The 12,848-nt window shown below is 41.2% G+C and overlaps 1 protein-coding gene across 16 annotated transcripts in view; it reads left to right on the forward strand.

The window, feature by feature from the left end:
- The window catches only part of ADD1 (adducin 1), a 57,895-nt gene that overhangs the window by 42,639 nt on the left and 2,408 nt on the right, over positions 1 to 12,848 (forward strand). For 3 of the 16 annotated variants that reach the window (XM_052683060.1, XM_052683063.1, XM_052683061.1), the window contains exons 12-16: positions 880 to 969; positions 1,820 to 1,912; positions 7,030 to 7,186; positions 7,930 to 8,112; positions 8,846 to 8,941. In XM_052683060.1, coding sequence (XP_052539020.1) covers positions 880 to 969; positions 1,820 to 1,912; positions 7,030 to 7,186; positions 7,930 to 8,112; positions 8,846 to 8,941 — 619 coding nt within the window. Of the gene's footprint in view, positions 1 to 879; positions 970 to 1,819; positions 1,913 to 7,029; positions 7,187 to 7,929; positions 8,113 to 8,845; positions 8,942 to 9,663; positions 9,699 to 12,848 lie in introns of those variants that run through there. The other 13 variants (XM_052683074.1, XM_052683076.1, XM_052683065.1 and 10 more) reach the window with 8 other exon arrangements.

The raw sequence follows: 12,848 nt of genomic DNA on the forward strand, positions 1-12,848 counted from the left end.
TGTAATTTTGCTGCTGCTATATATACACCAGCATCCTGTTAGTACTTACCTTGTTCTTGGATGTTTTGCCTACTTCTAAGTGATGGCCATATGGAACACAGGAGACAGTGTTATGTCATGGTAAATTCTGCACAGGGTTCATGGCACGAGTACAGATTTGTGCTCAGAGGTCTTGTATGAAGTTGACAGAGCTTTTGCTTTTCCTGCTTCAGCAATGTAAAATAATGATCACTTGAAATAAGAGGTGGAGTGAAATTGCTGAGTGGTTTCTTCCTGTTTGAAACAGAAATATTGTTGTAATAAAAACTTGAATGAAGTGTCTAAAAGGGTAGATGTAAAACTTTTGCTCTCCTGAGGAAAAAGGCAATAATTCAGAAACAAGTACTGAAGATGCAGGACTTTATAGTTCTTCACTTTCTGAAATAAGAAGTATCTTATCGTAATAAGTTACGTTTGTATGCACGTGTGCATGTATTTTTACATAAACAGTAAGTTCTGGAGGAAGATGATATTGTGGTACACTGGGCTGACAGCAACCTGTAAAGCACATGTCAAGTGTAACAGACATATAAAAGTGACCTCTGTGCTTCTCTCTTGACTTATGTGACCTGATCTGTACAATTTTATGGCAAACCACCACTAAAAAGCAAGAGACAGCAGGTGCTGTGGTACCTGTGGGCCAAAGTCTGAGAAATGTGGTGAAAGAAACAAACGTGGGACGTGCCAACCGGCGTTAATCAGCGCAGTTTAGTGATGGGTAGGGCTGTAGCTGTCTACACTAGTTGCAGCCTGCTGGCAGGTTCACCCACCCCTTGAACAAAACAAAAAAGTTTTTCCTCTGTTGTTTACATGACTGTGTTCTGCTGCTTTCCTTTCCAGATCCGAGAGCAAAATTTACAAGATATTAAAACTGCAGGCCCTCAGTCGCAGGTTCTTTCTGGTGTAGTTGTGGACAGGAGTCTTGTACAGGTGAGAGAACAAAATGCCTAAAACCATTGGCTTAATCAACTGTGTCCTCTTCTTTCACCTAATGTGTCCCTATAAAATTATTCTTTAATTGGCAGAGGGTAACTTTTTATAAGGTAAGTCTTAGAGGTAACACTGTTGTCTTTGCAAGAGTGCTCAGGATCAGAAATTTAAGAGGCTTCAGTCATGTAGCCCAAGCATGTCTGTGGAGGATGCTCCTCTTATTTTTTTAATTTTCTTTATTTTTTGCTGAACATAATGCATGACATTCAGAAGGCTTATTTATGTAGGTTAGATTCTTGTTCAAAACTAGTTGGTCTATGTGACAACTTTTGTTTGTTTGCTCTCCAAAGTTATGTATCTGTTTGAGCACAGCAGGCTTACAATGGGGCAGCAGTGTTGTGTGTTAAACATGTCTTACATAATATTTTATGTGAAGAGCAGACTGGGGAAAGAAAGCTGTTAAACATCAGTAAAATTTCCAAGCACTATATCTGAATATGCTGTGGACATCAACTATCAACTGGAATCATAGCTCAAAATAAAATAAGAATCAGAGCTATGCAGTTACTCTATTAAACACACCTGAAAGCTTTTAACATCTGTACATCTGAGTGCTGTAACTGCCCTGAAACGCATTTGTGATACACCTTAAGAAGTTTGGCAAGTCTTATTGTGACCATAGCTTTACTTATGTTGGGCTTCGTATTGTGTGCATGTCAATTCATTGTCATTGCAGTTTTATCTACCAGTTACTGTTTCTTTGCATGTTTTTAGCAAGCACATAATGCTCTTGGTTGATGTTTTAAAGCCCGGGCTCGGTTTGCTCTGTTTACTCAATTTACTGTTGCAGGATGCTCCCCTCTCAGACTGTACGGAATCTATTGAAGGGCTCGATCTCACAGAGCAGGCCTTTAGTCCCGCTAAATCTCTGTCTGTTAGAAAGGTACTGCCCTGTCATACTGCTCTAAATACTGTTGTGCACCCTTCATTGTACCTCTTCCTTACCCTGACCTCTTCCCTCTGTTAGCTCATGATTTAGCTATAGAAAAAAGTAAGGTTGATCTCCAAATTATGTATTTGCAATTAAACAAGCAGTTGCTTTACCCTGTTAACGTGTCTTGTAAGGATTTTTATCTTTCTTTGTCTGTAGAAACTGATTGGGAAATATTTTTGCTATTAAGGTGCTGATTAGGGTCTGCATGTAGTTGTTTTTTTTTTTTGCATGCTATTAGTATTATTTTTTTTCTAATTTGAAGTCCATTTGGAATTAGCTTAATGTGAGTTTGATTACATCAGGGTAATTCCAAAGGCATCCACGTGCCCGGTGTCACATCACGGGTCAGGTTGTGATCCTACACTGTTAGAAGTCGTTTCCTTAAAACTTCTCCCGCTTCAAGATTATTGACTAAAGCCCCACACATCCAAATTGTATTGGCTTTCAAAATGTACCCACACTTGTGCTTAAAGTAATATGCTTTAAATGCAGAATAAATTCAAGAAATGTGTATCTGGTTGTCTTTGAAGCTGAGTGAACAGGTTTGCAAGTTGGAAACACTCAGCCCTTGGTTGTCTTTCTCTCCCAGGTTTTGGAGGGCTTTCTTAGGAGTGATGCAGCACAGAAGCACAGGGTGTGGATGAGCATCTGTCTGTCATCTACTGCAGTATTTTAGCTTAAATCTTGGTCTAGGCTGTGCCTGGCATTTCACTGTAAGAAATTATATTCTTACAATGAAAAATAGTTTTTCTATTAAAAAACCAGAATAATTTGAATTACGCTGTTGTTACAAATCCCATGACTTTATAGCATTTCCTCGTGTAATCAGTCAGTTTGGGTTACAGGTCAACATACCATGGTGAGGATTTGATTGAGGGATTTTTCAGGTTACAATTCGTTTTATCCATATTCTGAAAGGAAAATTGGTAAAATACTATTTCCAGGTTTAAGAAGAGAAGTAAATAAAATACTGCAAGGCAGTGCCTGCTCTTTATTCTGGCAGCTTTTCTGCTTGATAATAGTAACTTTAAAGTGAAGTATGGTTTTTATAATCAATATTCATTGGTAATCACAGCACAGGCAGTTTCTTTCATTGCAGACATTGTAGTATTTCTCAAGCATTACTGTTGAATAGTCTTTCTGTGAAACTGGTCAAATAGTTCTCAGTTTGATTGTTAGAGTTTAAACATCCAAGTGACATTTCCTCTTTGTAGTGTGGTGAAAGTGCTTTCCTCCTGGAATGTCTAACATTAGATCCAAATGGCAGTTACATAGGAGTGGCCAATTTCCTTACGTTTCTCATCTTCATAGGTATTGTGACTTGAGTGCTTAGAGAATTTCCTGTTGATGGAAAAGTTTCTAAAAGATAAAATTTTTAAAAGATGATGCTGAAAATTAATCCAGTACTGTGGAAAAAAGGCAATAAAAGCTTATGGCACCACATAAACAACACAAGGAGGGGGAAGGAAGCATTAAGGAGACCTGCACACCGGGGGCTTGGGGACTTCTGGGTACCAGATAATTAAAAGTCATCTCTTGACAATTTCTGAGACACTCAGTTGCAATTAAAGTAAAAAGTCCCATCCAACTGTAGTAAGGCTTAAAATGTTTTGCATTTTCAATTAACGTTAAGATTCGAATTAAATTCTATCGTATTGGAAAAAAGTCCTGTTGGTGAACAGTCTGCATGCAGAGCTTTGAGTCTGTTGTGCTTTTTGGCTGCAGTAGTAAGTTCTCCATTTTGCCTCATCATTCGCTTTTTTCAGTGCTCTGAGAAGCCCTGCTGCGTCGCAGCGCAAACTGCTGCATCATGAAGCGTTATTTCTGTTCCAGAGCTGGTTAACTGAACTTGTTGGCTGGACCGAGAGGGAATGCTGGTTCTTCTCACCAATAACCATTCTACAATCTGATAAAAATGCACATAAATTTTCGACAGGAGAATTATGAGTACAGGAGAATTGTCTGTTTCCTTAAAATGAAAATTCTATGGCTTTGCTCTTGCGAGAAGCCTCTCAGTTCTGCCTCAGAGGTGGCACTGTTTTAATGGTGACTTTTATGCAAACAGTCCTCTAAGATTCTCCTTTCTCTTTTTTCTTTGGACAATGGCACTGCATTCGGGTCAGATTGTATAAGTGTGACTGCTAACATTAGGTAGATACTGTGAACTCTGTCTGGTTAAGAGACAAATTGGCATATCTAAAGGTGCCAGTTTTGCCCTGTCTGTCCCTGAGAAGACAACGAAGTGCTTGCCTGGTGAACGACAGTCATGCAGTAAAGTTGGTGGAGAAATGCAAAATTGGTAATCAAAAATTTCCTTTGGATATGTGAAGTCCCATGTTCAGAATGAAGATGTATTATGTATCAACTGACCATTGCTTTCTTGGACTTTTGTGGGACTGTATGGCCCCGAGAAAGTTCTTAGGAGTAAAAAGACATGCTGTTCCTGGATGTAATTTCTCCTCTGGTGGAGAGAATGTCCATGCTCAGCTATTTGCACATGCACTATGCCCTGGTGGGCTCTGCTGGGGCCTCATCTGGAGTACTGCATCCAGTTCTGGGCTCCCCAGTACAAAAAAGACAGGGATCTCTTGGAAAGAGTCCAGCGGAGGGCCACAAAGATGGTGAAGGGCCTGGAGCATCTCTCCTATGAGGAAAGGCTGAGTGGTCTGGGTCTGTTCAGCCTTGAGAAAAGGAGACTGAGAGGGGACCTGATCCAGGTCTATAAATATCTAAGGTGTGGGGGGCAGAATGGCGAGGCCAGACTGTTTTCAGTGGTGAGTGGAGACAGGACAAGGGGAAACGGCTGGAAACTGCAGCATAGGAAGTTCTGCACAAATGTGCGCAAGAACTTCTTTACAGTGAGGTGACGGAGCACTGGAACAGGCTGCCCAGGGAGGTGGTGGAGTCTCCTCTGGAGATGTTCAAGACCTGCCTGGATGCCGACCTGTGCGACCTGCTGTAGGGAACCTGCTTTGGCAGGGGGGTTGGACTCGGTGATCTCTGGAGGTCCCTTCCAACACCTGCAGTTCTGTGATTCTGTAATTAAACTTCTGTCATGGATCTAATGCTCGAATCAGCTTAATGCAGGTGAATCATCAGAACATTCATTTTCCTTTGTTGCCCTGTTTGATGAGACGGTGCCAGTCTTCTGTGTGGAAATGTATTCCTTCTCTGCAGCCTCTTCAGTATGCATAGCAACTCCAGACTGATTTTCACATTCAGTTTTTGCAAATGTTTGTAGGAATCTCCAGGCAGCGTGGTCAGACTCTGCAAAGTCTGCCTGCTTTAGCATTTTATTTCAGAGATCTGTACTACATCCTCTGCGAGCACTTAGTCCTTTGTATTCCCTTTCCTTCTGTCTTGTGTTACTTTTTCCATTTCTGCTTTCTGATGTCTCTCTGTTCTAGACTTGGAAGGCTGCTCTGTGGCCTTCTCAGTGAAGCAGTGCATCCCTTCTTGGATTTTTATGTGTTTTAGAGGAATCGTTCTGCAAAGCTTACCAGGTTACTACTTGGATTTATTTTCCTCTTTAAATTGATCACTCTACACTTACAATTTTCATTAGTGACCTTTGTCCTGGATTATTGATACTGAGCAAAATTTGGTGTGATAATCTGGAAAAAGTTTTTAGCATGTGAATTTTGCCTTTCTGGTCTCTAATGTAATTCTGCTTTTAGAGATCAAAACCACAGTACCTAATCCAGTTTCTGTTGTTGCCTGATCTTTTTCAGCATTACTTCTCTCAGTTCAAACATACTCAGCTAGTACAAATACATTGCCTTCAAATTATTTATTGCACTAAAAATGACCAGCTTGGTACTGGCAGTTTGTCAGAAGTGCTGTTAGCATCCAGAAGAGTACTGTGCCTCTTTTAGTTTTCAATTCTGCAGTGAAGATCTCATTGTGTTTGTCCACCAAGCATGGATATAGAATGTTTGTGTCTTCTTTCAGCTCCGGGTGGTTTTTGAACTCTGCTTTCTCATGATCTCTTTCAAGTATTGACACAAATAACGTTTGAATATGACGGAAGCAAATCAATCCCCCATTCTTCTTTGGTAATGGAATTCCGTTACCTCTTTTCAATAACAACGACAGTTCAGGCTTCACAGGGAGAGGAGATGCAGACCACGTGGGCTCATTTCCAAACTGATGATGTCAAACCAAAAGTCAAGCTAAACTAGAGCTCTGTATGTCCTTTGGAAAGACAAATGCTAAAACAAGTGACCTGGGGGATACAGCAGGTATCCAGGCAAGCATCTTCTGTGTCTGAGGTGATGAAAAGCCAATGGCTTCAGTCTTTTCTATAAGAGCAGAGAAAACAGACTTACAGTCCTACCACTCGAGAGTCTCTGATGCAGCTGCTTTTGTTCATGAAGACTTGCTATGCTTAGAATTGCTAACTTTATTTGTGTAACATTTTTACGTGGCTTGTATGGCAAGTATTATAGATGTAAATATGCTAACCCATAATCTTATGGTTAACCTTAATATTGCTTATAGTTAACAGTTAATCCAGTGCACACAGCACACACACAAGATGGCTTTTTACTATAACATCTGTTAGATGTTATGCAGTAGCTACTAGAAATGGCTTTTCTCTTATTAAGTTTTTTTTTTTTTAAAGATAACAAAACAACAGAAACTATGAGCTGAGTCATGTAACTTCTACAGGTATTCTGTGCCCACATGGCCTTGAACTTGGGCCTACTATCCTGTTTCTTTTGTGGGGAGAAAAAGCAACTTGCTACTTGTGTGATTTTCCCCGTCCTTCAGCTAGGCTGGCTGCTCTTTGGCTTAGTGCTTAGTGGTGGGTAGTGGGCATACTGGTGTGCCTCTAGAAGTAGTCAGCACCTGCCTTCTCCTTTATGTTAACCTGCTGTAGATTTGAAAGGAGGGGAAACAAAGCATACATGGAATATTTTCTTTTAAATTATTAATATAAATGAAAATCAGCGTAGCATTTTTCAGATTATCATTTTATTTTGGCTGCTTTATAACCACTGTACTTCTCAGCATTCTGCGAGTTCCTGCTGGGTTGCAGATGTGTCTTAATTTTCTTCTGCCAGGGAGAACTGGTGACTGCTTCGAAGGCAATAATTGAGAAGGAGTATCAGCCCAAAGTGATAGTGAGCACAACAGGACCAAACCCCTTCAACAAACTCACTGATCGAGAGCTGGAGGAATATCGCAAAGAAGTAGAAAGGAAGCAGAAGGGACCAGAAGGTTGGTTTGTCTGCGTGTCTTTTCTGTGGTAGACTGTAATAAAAGCAAGTTCACGAGTTGTTGAAACATGGATTGTCTGCAAAGGCTGTGGATACATTATTCTGTTTGTGTGTTACAGTTTTTCCAGTATGTATGAAGAATATTAAAAGAATATTTGAGATAGAAAGTGTGATGGAAGTGTTACAGCGTATTTGGTGAAAGGCATCAAATCGATTTGAAAAATTATCCTAGTAGGAAAACTGGGGTGTTCAGTATGGTCACTTGCTGCTGTTAGGAAGCTGAAAGCCTGAATCTTCATAAAAAAAACATTTAGGTACTGCAGAGTATTGTGGTTTGTTCTGTGCTCCCCTTAGCACCAGAGGTAGTTGAGGTTGGGGTGAGATGATGCTGCAGCTTTTAGTGGCAAAGCTGCAGTTTTCTAACTTGCTGACATTTGTGGATTTGAGAATCTGTTGATTTGGGAAAACACAGAACAAAATTGCTATTTGGAAATGACACATCATGAGGACTTCCCCAGCAAAAGAGGCCCTTATGATGAGAGAATCTTAGCAGAGCAAGTTTGTTCCTGCACCTAAAGGAGTTGCCCTGCACCAAAGGAGTTGTCCTGCTTTACTTGTGTGAAGTTTTACAGGATGCTAGTTACAGTGCTTCTGTCTTCTGCTGTTAAGGTTTGAAACTGATGCAGGAGGCAGAAGTGTGATTTCTTTAACAGTGCGTGTTCCCTGCTTCTGCTTCTTGATAAGAAAATGTAGGAACCCCTGGAGACTCTTTATGTTCAGTTACGCAAGTATTGGACTCTCTGGGGACTGGGATCACACGTGTCAGCCAAGAAGAGCCAGATGGGCTGAATTCCTCCCTTAAGGAATTTCACACGGCAGTGATCAAAGCATTAAGGTCCAATCCTGACCTTTTGGCTCAGGCCTCAGGTATTATGAATATGGCACAGTTGCACTTGCAATCTAAGGAGCAAATTCTGTACATCATGCGGAGATTCTGTCATTTGAATCCTATCTGTGGGACTGATTTCACTTCATAATTGTTTGGGTGAATGGCCCGGAGCAACGTTTTTGTGCTGTTCCTGCTGTATGATGTACCACTCTCTTAATGTTTTCGGCTGTTTCAACCTGGCAGCGAGGGGACCCTCTTACTAATAGCAAACAAGCAAACCACTGTGAAATCGGTTTTGAATCACTTAATTGCTGCATGTTTCTCTGATCGTCTGTGCAATCCTTCATTCTTAGCTCTTAGTATGCAATTTTATTTACTCCAAATTTAGCAGAACATTCAAAGCAAGCAAAAGAGCACTGTCTTGGGTTGGTCTGAGAGCTCTTCCCCTCGTATTTATGACCATGACTTCCTAGTGATCTTTCTCATGAATTTTCTTAGGACAGCGTGCCGTTCCAGATCGTAAACAATTACATCATTCATGTTCTTTTGTTTAAAAAACAGAACAAAAACAAGCACAACCATGGCTTGAACAGTTTGGTCGATATGAAATTTCTTTTGCTTGTTTTGATGGTATTAAATACTCTGACAGAATGTTGATTCAGAAAAAAATGTGTTCAGATTTCGTGTGCACGAAGCAAGAGGACACATTGGTGTCCTCCCATGCTGAAATATTTTGTGTGCCTTCTCAGTGTCTGTCTGTCCCATCTGCAGAACCTTCAGAAGATGGCAGACAACAGAAAGAGAGAAGCCCCCCTGAGCACAGCTCAGCCTGCACGCCCCCAAGCACCCCCATGAAGGCAGAGGAAGGTAAGTGCTGCTCTGGGCAGCCACTAACTGCATCGCTGGTGACTGACGCATGAACATCTGTCAACTACTGTCTACTAAGGGTCGATTTCTTCTGGTATTCTTTGGATACTGCCTAAAACATGCGACACTGACCTGTAACAGGAGTTCTGCTTACAATAATAAAGAAGTGTGCATTAATATAAAGACAAAATTATCCCTGCAGAATTGCCTTGTCATCGGTTGTGTTTACCAACTGATTTATCTTTTTGGTCTATTTTCTGCAAGAAAGAATTGCTCTTATGAAATGAAAAGTCTGGTGCTGAGCCAGACACAAATCAAATGCTTTGGTAAATCTTCACTGATTGCACATTTCTTAAATGTTATTGTACTTGGATTACACCTCAGTAAATAACTTTCCAGCTCAGTTTCCATATTAGTTTCATTATTTGCTAACCTTACGTAGTAATTAAAGCTGAAATGAGACAGGGCTGTTAGAGTCTGTAATTTCCTTGCAAAAGGATAAAATACCATTCTTGAACGGGTGTAATCTGATTTTTGTCTTGTTTCCTTTACCTCGTACATGGAATATATCACTTGTCTGTTAGTCTTTCATTCACTACTTCATCTCATTCTGTTTCTATAAGAATGGTTGCAACCATTCTTCTAATTTAACACAATGGCTGTGATGAATGCATAGATTCTCTACTTGTGCTTTTTTCTTCTTGTGGCTGCGTTACAAACAGGAGATGGATATGCTAAAGAGTACCTGTTACCATAGTAAGTATCATTCCATACTCTGACTGGCTTACCTGCTTTGCTTCACTCTTGCTTCTTTGTTTCTACGTTTTGGTTGTTGTTGTTGCTGTGTGTTTTTTAAAAAGCAGCTTTTCAGCTGAGGCCCTGATTTCTTTGTTTCATGAAGTCCTAGGCAGTTATTACCCTGTGTGACAATGCACTCTCCTTTGAAAGACGCTGCAGAAGTGACATTGTGTGTTTCCATACCTGTGTCCGATTCCTTACAGTTTCAAAAGGAATAGTCTGAAGTTGTCTCCCAGCTGTAGCTGAAGCAGGTCTGAGAGTTCTGCCCCAAGTTTGCTGCTGCCTGACTTAGACTGTGTGCTGAAAGTTCCTTATCTACTCCAGAGCAACAGTGTTGCCACTGAGATGGGCTGAAACTGATAATCCAGCAGGGGTCTGTGTGGAGGTGGAAATGGAACTGCTCACAGCCTGGCTGCCAAGGAATGACAGCAAGTACTTGGTGGCAGCAACACAACAGCTGTTTCAGCCGGCTCTGCAGGGCTGCCTCAGATTATACTTTAAATTAACAAGGATGTTTGGCCCGCTCCATTTGTGTGTCCTGTTGTATCCGAAAGTCAGTGTGTTTGTCATAGATACGAATATTGTTACAGTGTAGAAAACTGCGATGCTACTACTGAGCTTCTAAAACCAGAGCGTTCTTTTAAACAGAGTGCTGCTCTACGGACTGCTCTAGGCATAGAAGTTTTGCAGGACAAACATACAATGCTTATTTTAGAGACTGAGGCAATTGAAATTGCAGGCCATGACAACTTTGGCTGGCAGAAGTTCTGCCGGCTGGCAGTGTTCTCTGTCTACAACCACTCCTCAAGTTTTTTTCTCATATCCTTTCTGTTAAAGTGTGGCTGAAGTCAGAAAAGTGTTTCATGTTGACAGTTACAGCCCAGTTTGTATGTTTGTCCTCGTAAGTTTGTGTTTAAAAACATAAACCTTTATTTTCATAAATGCTGGTTGTAAATAAAGGTATTAATTTTACTTTTCAAAGCTCTCTTATGCCAAAATAGAAAGGGAGAGAATGGCTGTAGGCCTGACTGTTCTGAAGGGGGCAGGAGAAAAGAACACCTTCTGAAACTTCTGGGGTATTGTTTCATTCTTATACTGTGAATAGGTTTTGCTGCAATTTTTTGTCTAATTGATAAATCTTCCTAGTTTGGTAAAGCAGTGCCCTTAGTGAGCCAGATGGACAGGGAGCAGATGTTTGCTTCACACTAATCTGTTCAGTAGAGATGCTGGTAATTTGGCAATCTGGGAAGGATGGTCCTGGATTAACAAGTTACAAAACTGGTTCTATTTATGCACTGCTTAGGCCAGCTGGCAAATGCTGTCTCATTGCCTGGAGCTTCCCAGGTGCCCACAGTAAGAAGCTCTAAAATGGCAAATCTGACTGATGGTCAAATATGGCACCTGTTCTACAAACCAGGCTGCTGCTTTCAGTGAAGTCCAATCCAGGAAGATGGTAGTGGCAGCAGAGAGCTGTGGGTGCTGCTTCATTCCTTAGGAGGAAGTTTTTCACAGAGGGTGGTGATGCACTGGAACAGGTTGCCCAAGGAGGCTGTGGATGCCCCATCCCTGGAGGCATCCAAGGCCAGGCTGGATGTGGCTCTGGGCAGCCTGGTCTGCTGGTTGGTGACCCTGCACATAGCAGGGGGTTGGAACTGGATGGTCATTGTGGTTCTTTTCAACCCAGGCCATTCTATGAGTCTGTGCATGTATATGGCACAGCTGTACACATTAGGCGAGAGCCTCAGGAGACAGCTTGTCAATAGAATTGCTTTCTCTCTTTTGCTGTTTTATGCCCTTCTCGCACTGTAACCTTTCAACTTCTAACGTGCGTGGAGCATTTGGAGCTGAGCTCTGGTTTGCTGTGTTTGCTTAACAACTGAGATGGCTGTGGTGCTCTGGGGAAAACAGGTCGATTTCCTGCAGGTGTTCACAGAACAGCCCTGTGATGTGGAGTAGGATTGCAGGTCTGTCTGGCAGAAATGAAATGGACGGTTTGTTTTTTCCCTAGGGAAAACGGGAAAGTATAAACTATCTGCTGTAAATTCTTTTGAAAGCCTTCAGTGTTCTGAAGATGAAGTTCTGAAGACAAAACCAACAATAATAGAACTTTCAAACTGGGGAAAAAATAGATGCCTTTCTTTTGTGCCTGCCAATGCCAATGGCCTGGATTTTGTTCCAGATTTCTCCTTACATAACATGAGTGGAGATGTGTTTGACACTGCAAAGGAGACACTTCTCAGCTTCAGCGCAGGGAGGGAATTTTAGATGTGATAGTTGTTAAATTATGTATGCAGAAAGGAAAGCTTTCAACAGAACTTGTGTAAAGCATGGTGGTTCATGGGAGAGGTGCTACAGGCTGGAGTGTAGTGCTGAAATTCACCTCTGGACGTGGATTTTTTGATCCTCCTTCATCCAGGGGTGAGAGCTGCTGTATCGCATAACCTGCTGAGCTCTTTCAGTTGGATAAACTACATGGATTTTACTTACGTGACAAGAGTCCATCATTCGTACTCACATATCTTGCAAAAGCAGTGAAGCCTTTGTGATAGGATAAGACATTAATAAACTACATCTGTTAGCTCTCATGGAAGAACATTATGGAAATCCATGTATCGCAGTTCAAAGCTGGCAAGCCAGCGGTGGACAGTTGTTACAAATCAGCAATTACTGCTATCCCAGCAAGTTAAAAAATAATAATAATAATAATAATAAAAAATCAAGATGCTGAACTTTGTGATGCTGTCTTCAATACCAGTGAAAACTGTAGGTTCAATTCCTGCTTACTGTACTTAAGTCTCGTGTTGCTTGCAAATGCTACGTGAGACATAAGCGAGAAGTCTCAAGTTATGTTCTTGCTGCACGATGCCCACAGAGTGAGTTCAGCTTTAGCTCTTCTGTGGTTTGAAGAAAGGAAAAAAAACAACACTTTAAAATATCTTATTTCTGTCTCTGTGCTGACAGCTAAAGAAGACAGACCTGTTACAAAGGCTTTCATGCGAAGTAAATATTTTAGTTTATTATTTTATAGAGAGCACATACCATCACTTGCTGGGCTTTCTCTGTCCCAGGGACACGGTGAGCTAACTGTGCTGTTCTCTGTCCGTCCATT

The sequence above is a fragment of the Tympanuchus pallidicinctus genome, unplaced genomic scaffold (assembly GCF_026119805.1).
Source record: "Tympanuchus pallidicinctus isolate F22 unplaced genomic scaffold, pur_lepc_1.0 scaffold2, whole genome shotgun sequence".
Taxonomy (NCBI): Eukaryota; Metazoa; Chordata; class Aves; order Galliformes; family Phasianidae; genus Tympanuchus; species Tympanuchus pallidicinctus.